The sequence below is a fragment of the Kogia breviceps genome, chromosome 18 (genome assembly GCF_026419965.1).
Source record: "Kogia breviceps isolate mKogBre1 chromosome 18, mKogBre1 haplotype 1, whole genome shotgun sequence".
In the NCBI taxonomy this organism is placed as follows: domain Eukaryota; kingdom Metazoa; phylum Chordata; class Mammalia; order Artiodactyla; family Physeteridae; genus Kogia; species Kogia breviceps.
In genome coordinates, this window is record NC_081327.1 from 39,015,813 (window position 1) to 39,033,166 (window position 17,354).

A 17,354-nucleotide genomic window follows, 5' to 3' on the forward strand; every position below is an offset into this window, starting at 1 on the left:
TCCTGGGGGGCTCGGGCACGGGGTTGAGTCTTGAAGAGCCAGGGTCAAGGACCAAGCCAGTGAACTGGGAGCAGGCCCTCAGGAGGGCTTTCAAGTTACAGGAGGTTTTGTACAATTCCCACCAAATGCCTAACTGGTGTGTGCAATGGTCAGAGCCACCCTGGCACACTGCTAAGTCCACATGGCCTGCCCTTCCCCATAAGAGGCTCAGGTCACTGAGGGGCACAGAATAGATATGCGGTGTAGACAGCTTGGTTCGCAAACTAGCCAAAGACTCCTTCCTGTGCTCAGCACAACTGCAAATTGCTCTGTGATGTGGAACTTTGAGGTTGCTTCCAAAGACAAAACTGGACATTTGAAACCCGAAATGCCAAGAATACAGTTGTTTTAATTTGGCTACAATGACTACTTACCACCAGGTGTCCTCAGGACAGGATCTGGTCCACCAATCACAGCCTAGAGAGTCCTGTGATGTCAGTAGCGGCCAATCAGAGTTTCTCATGCGTATGTGCTTCCGAGAGTGACAATGCTGAGTTGACTGAATTCCAGCCAAAAGCAGACAGGCTTCCATGGCTTCTGCACCTTCCTCAGAAAAACACAAAAAAATCCCCCTTGGGTCTAAATAGAACAATCCTTCACCCAGAATGGGGTGGAATCCCTGCCCATCCCTAACTGGCAACACTGTGGTTGGTGAGGATCCCTGTATAGAAACAGCCATTGCCACCTTTGAGGAGGGTCAGGGAGTGGGGTCCCTGAGAGTGAGGGGCAGCCCCAGGGCATCAGCCACAGACTCGTCCTTAAGGAGCCTCCTATGGGGTGGGGATGGTGGCTATGATGCGCTGACAGTCAATGACAGACCATTCAACATTCCGCTGTCTTTAGTAGTAAATAATATGGAAAAAAGACCTGTCACCCCATCCTCAGTGCCCACCTCAATCCTGCCTCAGAGGAGGTGTGCAGTGGAGAAGAAAGCTTAAGCACCAACCCAAAGACACCCCATATGTGACCAGGAGACTAGCTTGTTGATCTCAGGTTCACTTAGAACGTGAATGTCCCGCTACAATATTAAATGAGTATAGTGAGAAACCTCTAACTTCCCTCATAGTGTCAGTGGCCATATCGTTATTACTTTCAATGATAACAGACATGGCTACTTAATAATGAAATGTAATTGGCTTCCATTTGAAATCTAAAAGATGGCCTCCTTTGCTTTTGGCTTCCTGAGCGTGCCAACCCCTCCACCGCTAGGTAAACCCTGGAACAGGGAATCTCTGGACCCTCTAACCATCATAATCTCCTAGGAGCCAACAAAGGGCAGATTATCCAGCCACTGAATCAGAAATGCGGGAGAGGGGAGGGGGGAAAGGAAGGAGGAGTGGAGGGGGGCGGTTCTGAAAAACCAGCCTGTTTAAAAATCTGCCTGGGGGATTCTGTACACGGACTGATTGGAACTGAGACAGAGAGCCAATATTTGGGCCAAAGCGCATTCTCAGTTCCAGCCTGACCAGGGAATCCTCAATTACATATGCAATCATTCCCTCAGTGCCCCAGGGAACTGTGCATTGTTTTTACTTTCTAATGGATTTTCAGGGATAGCAAAAACAGCCTTAGAAGTTAGGCCGATGCTAAAAGACTTTTTAAGACTTTACTTCCCCGATTGCTCATCAAAGCTTGAAACAATGCGTTAATTAGCTGACAGTCACCTTTTATGGAAGTAGGGTTAGGGGTCAGGCATATCATTTGCCCACAGAAACAGAAAGGAAGGGTTTTACATTCTGGCCAAGTCCTTCTTAGAGGCTAGGTCGAAGCAGCTGCCCTAAACATCCCCTCTCTGGAGGAACAGACCTGCGCTCAAATGGCTAAAACCTGAGGCAGGGGGTGAAAAGGGCAGAGACACAGCCCAGGCAGCACGTGGGCTGGTGCAGTTACCAAGGGCTTCCTGGAGGTGGCAGGCCACACCGTCAGTGTGGATGGGAGGAGAGGCACTCCAGGCTGCAGAGCCTGACCCCGATGCCTTGGTGTTTCCAGATAACACGGCCAACATCACAGTCAAGTACGGGTATTTTGACCGAGAGCGCGCCAAGGTCCACCACCTGCCCGTGCTCATCTCGGACAACGGGAGGCCAAGCCTCACAGGCACCAGCATGCTGGATGTGACCGTGTGCAAGTGCAACGAACGCGGCGAGTTCACCTTGTGTGAGGAGGTGGCCGCCCAGGTGGGCGTCAGCATCCAGGCGCTGGTAGCTATTTTCCTCTGCATCCTCACCATCACAGGTCAGTGCCCAGGAGGATGGGAGGGGACATTGAGGGGGCTCACAGGAGAAGGAAGAGGCCAGGGATCCCGGCCCAACCCTGCCTCCAGGCCCTAGTGCAGCCCTGTGCTAGGTGTAAGCTTCACCTCCTTGGGTGCCTAACTGTGGGGATGGCGGGGGAGGGGGGGAAGAAGGGGGGACTCAAGGCTCCTTCCCCAGTTTAAAATACTTTATATATAACATTCACTCATTCAACTGACATATTTTGAGCACTTATTGTGTGCTAGGCACTGTTCTAGGCATTTATTTATATAAAAACTCTTCTGAGGGAATTCCCTGGCGGTCCAATGGTTAGGACTCTTCACTCTCACTGCGAAGGGGCCGGGTTCAATCCCTGGTCAGGGAACTAAGATCCCACAAGTTGCACCTGTTTTGAAAAAAAGAGGATCCAGTTCTTCTTTTGGAGAGAAATGGAAAGTTTGAAATTTCTAGTTTAGATTATCGCCAGTGGTTTTCTTTCTATTTTTAGGATTTCTCCAGCCTTGATATCTCTTTTCTTCTTGTTTGGGCCTCAGAAATTTTAGGAGCATTTTAGGCTTTGCCTTAGTTTGGGTTCCCCAGGAAGCAGACCCTAGGACCAGGACTGGGGTGCGCACGGTTTATTTGAGAGGCACTCCCAGGAAGCCCCAGAAGGAAGAGGGGGAGTGAGACTGGAAAGGTAGGCAGCCAATCAAGGGCAAGTTGTCACACAAGCTGCCACCATGGGACACCGGAGCTGCTTATCACTGGAGACTGGGTGGCGGCACTCACAGCCCATGTTTTTCCAACGGTGCCCACCAGCTGATGGTGGGGCTCCTCCCAGAGGTGTAAGTTCTGCGTTGCACCTGGGGCAGGGGCTAGCCCTCCAGAGGAAGCCCTTGAGTGGTTAGAGGTCACCCTGTGCACTACAATGACAGGACCGGGGGACACAGTGAGGGACCCACGTTATCTGCTCCAGGCCTTTCCTGCCAGTGGCTTCCCTGAGAGGCCCCCTGGCAGTGCCCCCCCTTCTGGGGCTTCTGTGGCAGAGTCCAGACCCAGATTTTCCTCTCAATAAAAATTACTAATAATGATATAGTGGCATCACCACCACACACAGAATTGCACTTAACCTCACAGCCACCTTATCAAATATAAACAGAGCAGAGGAGTCACCACTTCCATTTTACAGGCAAGGAAACAGAGGCTCAGAGAGGACATGCTGGCTTTTCTCATGCATGGAACAGTTTGTTAAGTAACTCGAGGCTAGAAGGACGGAGTCTAGGGATGCTCTGAGCCTACTTCTAGGAGCTATCTGCCCCACATGGTCCACCCTCCTAGGGGTTGGCAACCATCATGCAGTCAGACACCTCAGAGCTTTGAGCAGGGCCAACATCACATCACTGCCTGATCATGGGACTCTGGGCACGTCACTCAGCTTCTCTGAGCTCGGTCTGCTCATGTAAAATGGGATATTAATACCCACTCTGAGTAAAAGAATATGAAATGAAAATGTGCCAATACCATGCCAGCATGTATACAGTAGGTGCTCAAGGGTAGCTGCTGCTACCGCAATGGGTGCCCTGTCTACCAGCACCACCATGACCCACCATCATCATCATCATCATGGCTCAGAATCTTTGCACTCCAAATTCCAACTCCATCCCTTTCCCCATTTCTGCCCCAACCTCTGGCCTCCTGGCCTTTGGACAAGACACAGAAGGATTTGCCACAGCGGTTAAGAGGAGGGAGGAACTGAGGATGCGGGTAGATGGGGAGGAGAGTGGCAGGAGACAATGAACTTGAGGGAGGCCCACTCTGTTGCTTCCCCCCCCCCACCCCTACTGTGGCCAGGACACCAACAAGGATGGATCCTGGGTGGGGGTGGGGTGGAGATGACTCTGGAGCGGGAGTGAGGGTGGACCCACCAGGTGTCTAGACCAAACCAAAACTTCTGTGTTGGCCCAGCTGTCACTGGGAGCTGGGCTGGCCCAGGGATTCCCAGGGAGGAGGGGAGGGTGCAGGTAAACCTCAAGGGGCGGGGGGGGGGGGGTCCCCCCGTCTGCTGGGCCATGGCTGACCAGCTCTGGCTCGCTCATTCGCAGTGATCACCCTCCTCATCATCCTGCGGCGGCGGCTCCGGAAGCAGGCGCGCGCCCACGGCAAAAGCGTGCCGGAGATACACGAGCAGCTGGTCACCTATGACGAGGAGGGCGGCGGCGAGATGGACACCACCAGCTACGACGTGTCGGTGCTCAACTCGGTGCGCCACGGTGGGACCAAGCCCCCGCGGCCAGCGCTGGACACGCGGCCGTCCCTCTACGCGCAGGTGCAGAAGCCGCCGCGGCACGCGCCCGGGGCGCACGGGCCCGGGGAGATGGCCGCGATGATCGAGGTGAAGAAGGACGAGGCGGACCACGACGGCGGCGGCCCACCCTACGACACGCTGCACATCTACGGCTACGAGGGCGCCGAGTCCATCGCCGAGTCCCTCAGCTCCCTGGGCACCGATTCATCTGACTCGGACATCGATTATGACTTTCTCAATGACTGGGGGCCCAGGTTCAAGATGCTGGCTGAGCTGTATGGCTCGGATCCCCGGGAGGAGCTGGTGTATTAGGGGACCGCGGGCCTCTGGGCCTGGGGACCCAAACCACTGCAGCTCAGGCTAGTCGGACACGGGCACTGAGCCCTCCAATCGTAGCACTCATGTCCCAGCCTAACAGCCCTTCCTCATGGGTCCCAGAGACCTCACCACCTTGGATGGCAAAATCCAAGTCCCTGAAACGTCCAGGAACATATTTCAGTGATGGCTACTCCCAAAAGGCTGGAAAACACCAGGCTGGTTGGTGTTCTGTCTGGGCTGAGACATCCACATAAAGCTGTCACCTGCGACTACGGGTCCAACTCAAAGACTTTCTCTGGCTTCTCAAAGCAGATTATGCTCAACTGCCAGGGGGAGGTCTTCCCCTGAGGTCCCTGAACCCGTGGGGGGGGGCGGGGGGGGGGGATCCTGGTGCCTGTCACCTGGAGGCAAGGGGCTAGATGGTATGACTGTGGGGCAAGACTCTCTGTAGCCCAGTCCCGCAGGAGACCGGGACCGCCCACCAGGCCTGCCCTGCTTTAGCTTCCTCACACCCTCCCAAGACCCCCAGCATTCTGCAGCCTCTCCCCAGGCCTGTCAAAAGGGAGGAAGGGCTCTTGACGTCTCCCGACCTTGGGTCTTGAGGTGACCTCGCTGGCTTGCCACGCCTGTAACTATGCTGTACTGTGTACTGAAAATTCATGCAAGGTCAGGGGAATGGCTCGCTGAACTTTAAAGCAACTGTGAATTCATCCTGGAGGGACAGTGGAGACCAAACGAGATCACAGATCATAGGGTGAGGGCCACCTCCACACCCACTCCCTCCAGAAAGGGCCGGGAGTCGCTGTGACCCCAATTTGAGACTCACGACACCCCTCCAGTTTTGCCTGGGAAGCGGGACAGATGTTCCCAGAGCAGAAGACCTCTCCCCGCCTCGCCCCGTCACTCATTCACGCTGTCTCTTTCTTTTTTCTTTCTCTCCATCTACTCTTGATCTCTTGACTTAGAGGCACTTAAGGTGTGACCCACATCAACTCTGGCCAAAGTCCAAACCCAAACGTGACTGCGCAACACAGCTGTGCCATTTGCCTTTACACCTCGTTGTTGCCACATCTCAGGGAACCCCAGCAGGGCCCCATCCCTGCAGAAGGCAAGGCCCCCGCTCAGGCCCAGTGGTCACCTGTTCCTCCTCCACTTTCAGCCACGTACGGAACTTTCCACCGCAAACACACCTTGGGGAAGTGGCATCACTCGACAGGGGTGCGGGGAAGGAGGCAAACTCTCTAACTCACCATCTGTCGTGGACCAAGGTTCCTGCTCTGGGCAAGGCCCCTCAATTCAGGGGATTGTAGATAACACTGACTTTTCACTTTTAACCAATAACGAGTTTTTCATTTTTTTTTTTTTTTTTTACTAATAATACTTATACATTTCTAGCTCTCACAAACATATAGAATAAGGGTTTTTGCATAATAAGCAGGTTGCTATTTAGGTTAATAATTTTAATTCAGGTTTTTTAGTTGGATAAACAAATTCCTGTAACCTTCTATTTCCTATCATTGTAGTAATTGCTCTAGTGACAATGACTATATATATATTGGCTACACTGGTGCATGGTACATACTGTATTTTTTTATAACTAAATAAAGAAAAATCTTGAAATACTTCTCTTTCTAGAGCTGAGCGAGCTCATGTGAAACACAAGCACATACACCACGACCATCATCAGAGGAACCCAGGGTGCAAGGCAACATTTGCAGTCAGGATTTCAGAAACACACTGCAGGAAAGTGATTGCAGCAGAGAATAACAAGGGACACCTACCCCAATCCCACCCCGACTCTACACAGCAGGCAGAGCCTCTGGAAGCTGGAGCTGCCACACCTTTTCCAACTGACAAATGAACCAGACGAGTGATATACATCAGCAGTGAGGGAGGAAATCAATCTAATTAGCTGGTTGACAACAGTGATTGAGCAGCTGGCACTTTAGTGGGGTGTGTGGACCCCAACATTGGAGTCCTGCCTGGAAAACCTCACAATCAAAAATGAGAACAGGAAGCCTCTTTGCCCAACTTAGGACTTGAATTGGGTAGCTGGGAGATGAAGCTCACTTCAGCAAGGCCCCTGCTCCTTGATTTCCTGCAGGATTTCCTGGGCAGTGTCTCTCCCAGGGATGATATTTTGCAAACTGTGCTCTGGATAAACACTACTTCCTCGAGCTCTCAGGGGGCAATTTGTCTTAATTCCAATTTTGCTCTAATTTCATTGGGATTTCTTTTTTGATCCATTGGTTATTTGAAATGTATTGTTTAATTTCCAAACATTTGTGAATTTTCCAAATTTCCTTCCATTATTGACTTTTAATTTCATTCCATTGTGGTCAGAGAACATAAATTTTATTATTTAAATCCTTGTAAATTTACTGATACTAGTTTTATACCCTAACATATGTTTTATCCTGAAGAATGTTCCATGTGCACTAGAGAGGAGTATGTATTCTACTGTTGTAGAGTGAATTCTATAGTGGTATGTTAGTGTTGTTCAAGACTTTTATTTCCACACTGATCTTCTGTCTAGATAGTCTATCAATTATTGAAAGTCTAATGCTAAAATCTCCAGCTATTACTGTTGAATTGTATATTTCTCCCTTCAACTCTTGTCAGATTTTGCTTCATATATTTTGAGTCTCTGTCGTTATGGGCATATAATCTTATAATTGTTATATCTTCTTGATGGATTGACCCTTTTAGCATTATAAAATGTACCTCTTTACATCTAGTCACAATTTTTATCTTGAAGTCTATTTTGTCTGATATTAGTATAGTCACTCCAGCTCTCTTTTGGTTACTGTTTACATGGTTTATCTTTTTCTATCCTTTTCTTTTCAACCTATTTGTGTCTTTTAATATAAAAAAGACACGTATTTGTGTCTTCTGTGAACAAAATATAGTTGGATCAGGGCAGTTTATCCATTCTACCAATCTTTATTTGATTGAAATGTTTAATCCTTTTACATTTAATGTAATTACCAACAAGGTAGGGTTTATGCCTGTCATTTTCCTATTTGTATTCTTTGTCTTACATCTTTTTTTTTTTTTTTTTTTTTTTTTGTGGCACGCAGGCCTCTCACTGTTGTGGCCTCTCCCATTGGGGAGCACAGGCTCCGGACACGCAGGCTCAGCGGCCATGTCTCACGGGCCCAGCCGCTTCCCGGACCGGGGCACAAACCCTTGTTCCCTGCATCGGCAGGCGGATTCTCAACCACTGCGCCACCAGGGAAGCCCTGTCTTATGTCTTTTTTGTTCCTCTATTACCCCACTATTGCCATTTTTATGTTAAATAGATATTTTACAGTGTACCATTTTAATTCTCTTGACGTTTCTTTTACTATATTTTACGTTTTTTTCTTAATGGTTCTCCTAAGGATTATACTTAAAATCTTAACTTATAACAATCCAGTTAGAATTTGTACCAACTTAATTTAAGTGTACAAAACTTTGCCCCTAATAGATCCACTCCCTCCCCCCTCCTTTGTGCTATCACTGTTGTACATATTACATTTTTATACATCGTATGCCCATCAACATAGATTTAAAATTACTGCTTTATGCAGTTGTCTTTTAAATCATATAGCAGGGAAAAAAAGAGTTACAAACTATATATATATACTGCTTTTTCTTTTTATAAATGTATTTATTTTATTTATTTATTTTTGGTTGCATTGGGTCTTCATTGCTGCGTGTGTGCTTTCTCTAGTTGCGGCGAGTGGGGGCTCTTCTTCATTGCGGTGAGTAGGCTTCTCATTGCGGTGGCTTCTCGTTGTGGAGCATGGGCTCTAGGCACGCGGACTTCAGTAGCTGTGGTTCACGGGCTTAGTTGCTCCACGGCACGTGGGATCTTCCTGGACTAGGGCTCAAACCCACGTCCCCTGCATTGGCAGGCGGATTCTTAACCACTGCACCACCAGGGAAGCCCTATACTGTCTTTTATATTTACCTATACAGTTACCTTTATCACTGATCTTTATTTCTTCATGTGGATTCAAGTTACTATTTTCTTTCATTTCAGCCTGAATGATCCGTTTAGTATATTTTGTAGGGAAGGTCTGCTAGTGAGGAATCTATTTTATCTGGGAAGTCTTGATTTCACCTTTATTTTTTGCAGGATAGTTTTGCTAGATATGGAATTACTGGTTGACAGGCTTTTTCTTTCAGCCCTTTGAATGTCCTCCCACTGCCTTCTGGCCTCCCTGGCTTCTGATGAGAAATTGAGTGTTAATCTTATTGAGGAAATGTTTTATGTGATAAGCTGTTTCTCTCTTGCTGCTTTCAATATTCCCTCTGTGATTTTCAACAGTCTCATTATGATGTGTCTAGAGTTGATCTTAGGAGTTCATTGAAGTTTTTAGATGTGTAGATTAATATTTTATCAAATTTGGGAAGTTTGGGACCATTATTTCTTCAAATATTCTGTCTCTCTCTCCTTTCCTCTGGGACTCTCATTATGCGTATATTAGGATGCGTGCTAATGTCCAATGGGTATCTAAGGCTCTATTAATTTTTTTTTCTGCTCCTCAGACTAGATTATCTCAATTAACCTATCTTCAAGTTTGCTGACCCTTTCTTCAGCTAACTTACATTTGCTCTTGAGGTCTTCTAGTGTATTTTCCTTTCACTTATTGTACTTTCAACTCCAGAAATTCTATTTGGTTCTTTTTTATACCTCTTCATTGATATTCTCTTTTGTTGACACACCACTCTCACACTTCTCTTTCATTCTTTAGACATCATTTCCTGGAGCCAGTGGGATCTCTTCTCTACTTCACTACTTTCAAGAAGCCTCCCAGGCAGTCCCAAATCAGGCAGTCCCTCTCCCTCCAACCCTCCCAGAGGGGCCCAGCTCTGAGCACTTTGCCACCCTGGCCACATCTTCTCTGATTCCTATTCACCCTGAGGCGGGAAGAGTGAGCCTCATGAAAGCTAAGGGCTCACCTCGCAGTTTGGAACCTTTAGCGGACAGCAAGAGAGGGCACAAACCCAGTGCTCCCTGGGATCCGCTTACCACACTGCACATACCCGCCCCTGCTCCGTGGGCCCCCCACCTGGCCACAGTGGGCAGGAGCTGCAAAGGCTCTGAGCCCTTCCCCAGTTCAAACCTATGAAGCCAGCATGACCTTCCTCATCTCACAGATGACTAAAGTGAGACGCAGAAAGGGATCTTTCTGGAACTCTGCCTTTCTGGGAAGGCCCTAAGCTCTCTTCTCTGGCTGACCTTGAGGCTCTGTGCAATAAAAAGTGGCCAGAGTCACACAGCAAGTTAAAGAGAGAGTTGGGAGTAGCACCCGCCTCCTGGCTCCCAGGAAAATGTGGATCTGCGGGAGACTTCCTCGGACCTGGGGGCTGGGAGGCTGGACCAGGAAACGTCATCCACGCCCATTGTGCTAGTCATGGAGAAAATGACCACTAGGGGGTGCACGGCCTCAACACATGCTCAGGACTCCATAGCATCCCAGCCATGGAACACCACGGACGGTATCCTGACGTAGACCTCCGGTTCCAAGGGGCATGGACCTTGGCAGAACCTAGATCAGAGAGGTAACCATGGGGTCTAGCCCCACAACTCACTCTGCACCTCCCCTCCTGCCAGTCTCTGATGGCGAAAAGAAAGGCAGGTACCTAGTTCCCCATAGGTACCTGTGGCCTCCAGGAGCACTGCTGACAAACAGAATCTCAACTAGAGGGAGTAGCTGGCCCTGGCCGTGGGATCCTTGGGCATGTGCACCCCATTGTCCTGCACCAGGGGCCCCTGCCTCAGTGTCCACACTCAGCCCTCCTGCTCTGCTACACCCTGCTTTCACCAAGCCAATCCTGGAGCATTGACTCTGGGCCAGAAAGAGCAGCCATCCGTGAACACCCTGGTTCCAGGCATCATCCAGGTCAAGAATCCTTACCATAAATTATAGTGTCCTCAAGATGATAGGTTGGATCTCTGATCTTCACAACCAAAACTCCAGACCACCCAGCAATCGCCCTTCTAAGGACACAGCCTAAGAGACAAGTACAGCATGTATCTGCCACAGTGTTAATTTCAGGTATATACAAATCAAAAAATAGGAAACAACAGAAATGCCCAATAATAAAAGACTCGTAAGGTAAAATATGGCAGGATCCATAAAACAATACTGGCAGCCATTAAGTCATGTGACATGGTGATCTTGAGTTGAACTCAAGGTCAAACAAAAAAGCTGAACTCAATGCATTATTTACAGTCAGATCTCAACTTTTTCTAGCAGATATCCATCTCCAGGCTTGGGAATTATGAATATTTTTTCTTTTTAATTCTGTATTTTCCAAATTTTTTATAATCAGCATGCATTATGTTTATAATCAGAAAACAATGTTATTTTAATGTTAACTTGTAAACACTTCCTTCTCATTGAAAAACAGTAAATTTGATAAGCAAAGTTTGTCCCCACATACCATTTAAAGTTTTTGTTTTTTTAAAAAAAAAGGTTTTTGGTTTACTATCTATTAATGCAACAGATACTTTTTTAAAATTAACTAATTGCTTTTGAACCCAGCAAAACAAGTTGTTGAGTTTTTTAAAAAATCATTCCTTTGAACTTGGTCCTGTGGGATCTTCATCTCTTAGCCTTTGGAGTTTGTTAACCCCAGATTTCCAGCAACTTTCTGGATCAGAAGTATTATAGTCCATGGGATGAGGAAAACCTGGTTTTCCAACCAAGTGACCCCATAGGATTCTGCAATGCATAGAAATATCCTAGGGACTTCGCTGGTGGCACAGTAGTTAAGAATCCACCTGCCACTGCAGCAGACATGGGTTCAAGCCCTGGTCCGGGAAGATTCCACATGCCATGGAACAGCTAAGCCCGCCCGTACACCACAACTACTGAACCTGTGCTCTAGAGCCCATGAGCCACAACTACTGAGGCCACGTGCCACAACTACTGAAGCCCACGCGCCTAGAGCCTGTGCTCTGCAACAAGCGAAGCCACTGCAATGAGAAGCCCACGCACCGCAACAAAGAGTAGCCCCTACTCACCACAACTAGAGAAAAGCCCGTGCGCAGCAACAAAGACCCAATGCAGCCAAAATTAATTAATTAATTAATTAACTAATTTTAAAAAGAGAAATATCCTACATTACTTTTATGCTACATTACTCAAAGATATAAGAGAAAAAGCTGAGACCAATTTCCCACAGTCCATCCAGAGACCATCTGGGGATGTCTCGGAAAGGTGAGTGTCCACCAACTCTCAGGGACTTCACAGAACTTTGCAACGTGCTTCTGTAGCGTAAGGTGTAAGAAGTGCCCTTAACCTCTGATGCTCCTGAGCAACGGTTGCTGGTGGGATGTTTGATGATGTTACACAGGAAGCTGCACAAAGGGGTTTTGTTTTCATATGGGACTCTGAGCAGGAAGTGAGTCTTTACATCAAAGGAAGAAAGCGAAACTCTACCTTTGAGCCCAGGGAACCAGAGAACGCTTTTCCTGACTGAGCAGAGGGAGACCTACAGGCATAGGGTGCTCGGCAAGAAACAGAAAAAAACCCTGCCTGGGGCATCACATAAAGCAGCCAACATTTTGCAGAGTGCAGAGAATAACAAAATGTGACCAGGGGCTTTATTTTTAAACCATGCACATGGTACAGCCATACAATTAAACTCAATTGAGTTAATAGAAACACTGATACATGCAACAACTTGAGTGAATCTCAAATGCATTACACTAAGTGGAAGAGAATAGATTTAAAAGACTACATAATGTATGATTCCATTTATACAACATTCTGAAAAAGGCAAAACTACAGCAGAAGGAAAACAGATCAGGGTTTCCAGGAGTTGGGGAGGAGGGATGGTTTGATTAACAAAGAGAAGCTGCATGAGAGAGACTTTTCAGTATCTTAATTGTGGTAGGGGCTACACAATGTGCATTTGTCAAAAATCATAGAACTATACTCAAAAAAAGTGAATGTTACTGTATGTAAATTTAAAAAAATTTTTTTAAATTATCAACAATTTTTTTAATGGAGAGATATTTGATCAAGGTCTGTCTCACTTTATAAGTGATCGATTTATTGGTTACTTCACTGGTGTGCAAGGTCCAGGTACACACACTCACTCGTTCCTTCTTTCTCTCTAAATTATCTGTTGAACAATGTGCCAAATTCCCTTCATTCTATTCCTGACATTTCTTGAAGCCTTCTCCTCCTCTCCTCGACTGTTCCAACCTTAGTTGGGGCCCTCTTCGTTCTCTCTACTATGGTATTTCCAAAATTTCCCAATTGCTCTTCCTGTCTCCAGCCTCCAGTCATATTAAGCTACCTTTCCTCAGACATTTGGTAGGTTGTCTTACTGGTCAAAATACGCACTGCCCTTCTCTGTGGGAGGATTACACATTCCCTAACCCATTGGTGTCAAACTTGGCCAGGTGATGCACTTTCTCAAATAAAATACGAATGCAAGAGACACTTGCCACTTTGGAGCAGAAACTTTAAGAGCCAGCTCATGGGTCCACCACCTCTCTTCTCTCTGCCACCAGCAATGAACACATAACTTGAGTGAAAAATGAACCTTCACTGTTGTAAGCCACTGAGATTTTCAGGTTGTCACCAAAGCATAATTTAGCCTAAGGTGACTAAAACTCTCCATGTAAGCTTCATAATTGCTCACTCTGTAACCCCTATGCATAGTACAGACACAGGGATGGCACTCAATACATATCTGTAGAATGAACAAATATAATAAGTGAATGAATAAACAGATGACCCCTGGGCCTTTGCACATGCTACTCTCTCTCTGTAAAAAATGACCATCTCTTCTTCTTCACTTGCCCAGCTACTCCTCAAATCAAACCTCAGAGATATCCTCCTCAAAGAAAGCTTGCCTGCCCATCTCTCTATCCTCCCTAAGGCATCTATGCATATTTCTGCTCTCATAATAATTGTATGACTCCCCCCCACAATGAGACCCTTAGGCAGGGCCAGGTCTGCCTCACCTTGGTGGCCCTGTTCCCAGCAGAGCCTGGCCCAGAACAAATCAGTGGACGAATAAATGAAGGAGTAAAGGTGTGGAGAGTTTTCTATTCCTTCAGCTAGCCACAGACTTTCCACACTCCAGGCCTTTGCACAGGCTGTTCCCCTACCTGGAACATCAGTCCCTTCCCAGTTTGCCAGCCTAACTGTTCCAAATCCTTCAGCATCAGCTGCCCCATCCCCTGCACATCCCTGTCACAATTAAGTCACTCCCTCTCCCTTGCTCCCAAAAACTTAACACATCCCTTCAACAGAGCCCTTGTCACATGGTGCTGAGGTCTTCCATGGTCTCGGTCTCTCTCTCTCTCTCTCTCTCTCTCTCTCTCTCTCAGCACTCTGAGGCCTGGGCTTGAGTCGCATTTGTCCCTATGTCCTCATACCTAGGACTTTTTTTTTCTTTTTGGCCATGCCATGCAGCATACAGGATCTTAGTTCCCCGACCAGGGATCGAACCCACGCCCCCTGTAGTGGAAGTGCAGCGTCTTAAGCACTGGACCACCAGGGAAGTCTCATTCCTAGGACTTAATAATAATGACAGCAACAACAAAAACAATAATAATAACCAACCAGGCCTTACTCTGGTCAAATAAATGGGTGAATGAATAGCTGAGTGAATGAATTAAGTGACTGGGTTCTAGCATGTTCTTACATCATCCCTCAGAAAGCCCAGGCTTCCCATCAGAGGATGAGTGACTGAATGTAATGGGGCTGAGCTGACTGACACTTTGTTAGCACAGCTGACTCCTCTCCCAGGCCTCTGCTCCTGTCCCTAACCTCAAGGGCCACATGACCCCATCACTGGTGAGTGCAGGGTGGCCGTAAGGCTCAGCACACAGTCCCACTTCCCAAATACACCACCCAGTTCCCCCAGCAGACCTGGCAGAGATGTCCCAGAGAGTGTAACTGCAGGAAAGTGTGTGCACAGGGGCGCCAGTCCTGAAGCGCCCTCTCATCAATTACCAACAAGGGACAGCTGGGAGAGGGGAGGAGCAAAGTAAGATATGCAGAAAAGGAGGAGAAGCAAGAAGGAATCTGGACCATCCCAAGGTCACGGTGCACAGCTAACTGTATAACTAACTGCAGATGTGATCGGGAACACGGACTATGACAGTGAACACCCAAGGTCGAAAAACACTAAAATCACCACCACGGAACGCCTCCCTCCTTGACCCCTGCTCCAGAGAATCCCAAGGGAATCAAGCAGAATGAGAAGGGAAAGGAAAAAGCAGCACGTATCCAGAACTAATCCTAAAGACACACCTCCAGGAACTTCAATCACCTGGAAGCCAACGAGGCACCAGAAGCAAATAAAAAACTTCTATGTAACTCATCAGAGATGTCAAGTTCATGAAAGCAAGGAAAGAATCAGGAACTGTTACAGACTGGAAGAATCTGAGGAGACACAACTAGAAGCAAGGTGGGATCCTAAAGCAGATCTTGAAACAGAAAAGGAACATTAGGTAAAAACTAGTGAACTTCACATAGGATACAATAACAATATTGTACCAATTGTTAATTTCCTGGTTTTGATCATTGTACTATGGTTATATAAGTCGCTATCATTAGGGGAAGCTGGGTGAAGGATATACGTGAGCTCCATTTTTGCAATTCTTCTGAAATTCTTTTAAAATAAAAAGAGTGTTTTGTCTTCTAAAGGACTGCTATGCAGCCAGCAGTGTCCTGGTAAGAATGCAGTCATTCTCACCAAATGTGGTTTTGCTGAATTGTCAGTGAATGTAGCTTATTTATTTAGCAACCATGGATACTGTTCTCTCAAGAAACCTACAGTTCTTCTGTGAAGCTTATAAGTATCACACGGAAGGAGGACGACAGCTAGAAGTAACACACTGAGAAGGGGCAGGGAGGGAGAAAGAACTAGAACACCACAAGGGCGGATGGGGCCCTCAAGAGGCAGCCCCCTGTTCCAGCACAGTTGCTGATGTCTTTATGATCTAACTCGACTGGTGCAACAAATGTTTATGGAGCCCTGTGCCAGACCCTGAGCTGGGGCCACAGTGATGAATAAGATTGTGTTCTTCCCCTCCAAAGGCTCACAAATAGGGAGGCATGTATGCACAAACACAAAAAAAATCTTCTGCAGTTTCTATCATTTTGAAATGTGAAGTGTATCATGGGGCCCCAGATGAAGGAGATATTAATTCAACCTAAGGGAAAACAAGGTCAGAGAAGCCGCTGAAGAAGGGGGCATCTGGATGTTAGAGATGGCTGGAGCCCAAGGGGTGAGGGGGAGAGTGATTGGAATAGAACCTAGAGAGGTAGGCAGGGATCAGAAAGGACCCTGACTGTCCTTTCCAGTGTGGACCTGACCATGTAGCAATGGGTAACTATTAAAGGGCTTAAGCAAGGGTGTGGTTTGATTTAAGGCAGTGCCAAGGCTGCAGTGGAAGGGTGTCCTTTCTTCAAGACTGAGCTGAGAAAAGGTTACATTGAGGGCAGCCTGTACCGTGCTTTAGGGGGAGCGGGATGCTTGTAGCACGTTGTATGCCAGTGAAAATGAACAAGGTGACAGTCCAAACAGAGATGCTGAGAAACAGCTGACTCCCCACATGGTCAAATTCACGAGACTCTGCAGGACCGCTGCCCTGCCTCTTCCCAAGTGCAAAGGCTCAGCTACTCCAGGCTGGGAGTGTCAACTGTTCTGTACTGCATTCGGGTGACATGATTAACATACTTCTCAGGGACAAGTTCTCCCAGCAGCATTTCAAGTCCACCCTGGTCAGCTCAAAACAAATAGCAGACAGACTGCCTCCTAAGGGATGGCAAAAAGGGGGCCCACCTGTCTCTGCCTGTCTGGTTTCCAGCTCTCCTAGGTTCCTGAGCTGCTGAGCCTACATTAAGAGGAGCAGATGCCAGGGGCAGTGAAACCCTCCACAGCCATCTTGTTGGGTTCTGGGCAGGACAGGGGTAGGGGATTAATAGGTACAAACTACTATGCATAAAATAAGTAAGATATGAGGATATATTGTACAGCACAGGTAATACAGCCAATTTTCATAACTTTAAATGGAGTATAACCTATGAAAAATTTGAATCACTATGTTGTACACCTGTAAATCAACTACACCTCAATAAACAAAAACTACCCCCTGCTTATGCATACATCCAATAGATGCCACATTTGTGCTATATGCCCTCCACTCCCAACCTCGTCACAGTTGATTGGATCAAACGTGAACACCGAATGCAACTCAGCCGATTTTCTCTTGGGAATCTGGACCTATGTCTGAAAGACAGTCAGTCAGGTCTGCTTTTGGTTAAAATGAGCTACTGTGAACTCACTCCTAAGCTGCAGGGTGGACTTTTTCGGAGTAATGGAGAAAGAGGGTCTGCAGGGTGAGAAAATTAGGAGACTAAACAGAGAGATGCAGAGACAAGAGGCAAAGTCCTGCCTGGGTTTCCATCTACTTCTCTGTTCCCCACTCC

General features: G+C 47.3%; 1 protein-coding gene across 1 annotated transcript in view; it reads left to right on the forward strand.

Moving 5' to 3' along the window:
• Positions 1–6,520, forward strand: part of CDH5 (cadherin 5) — a 37,043-nt gene extending 30,523 nt beyond the window's left edge. The window contains exons 11-12 of the mRNA XM_059045185.2: positions 2,029–2,274; positions 4,376–6,520. Coding sequence (XP_058901168.1) covers positions 2,029–2,274; positions 4,376–4,890 — 761 coding nt within the window. The 3' untranslated portion in view covers positions 4,891–6,520. The remainder of the gene's footprint in view (positions 1–2,028; positions 2,275–4,375) is intronic.
• The last annotated feature ends 10,834 nt before the right edge of the window (positions 6,521–17,354 follow it).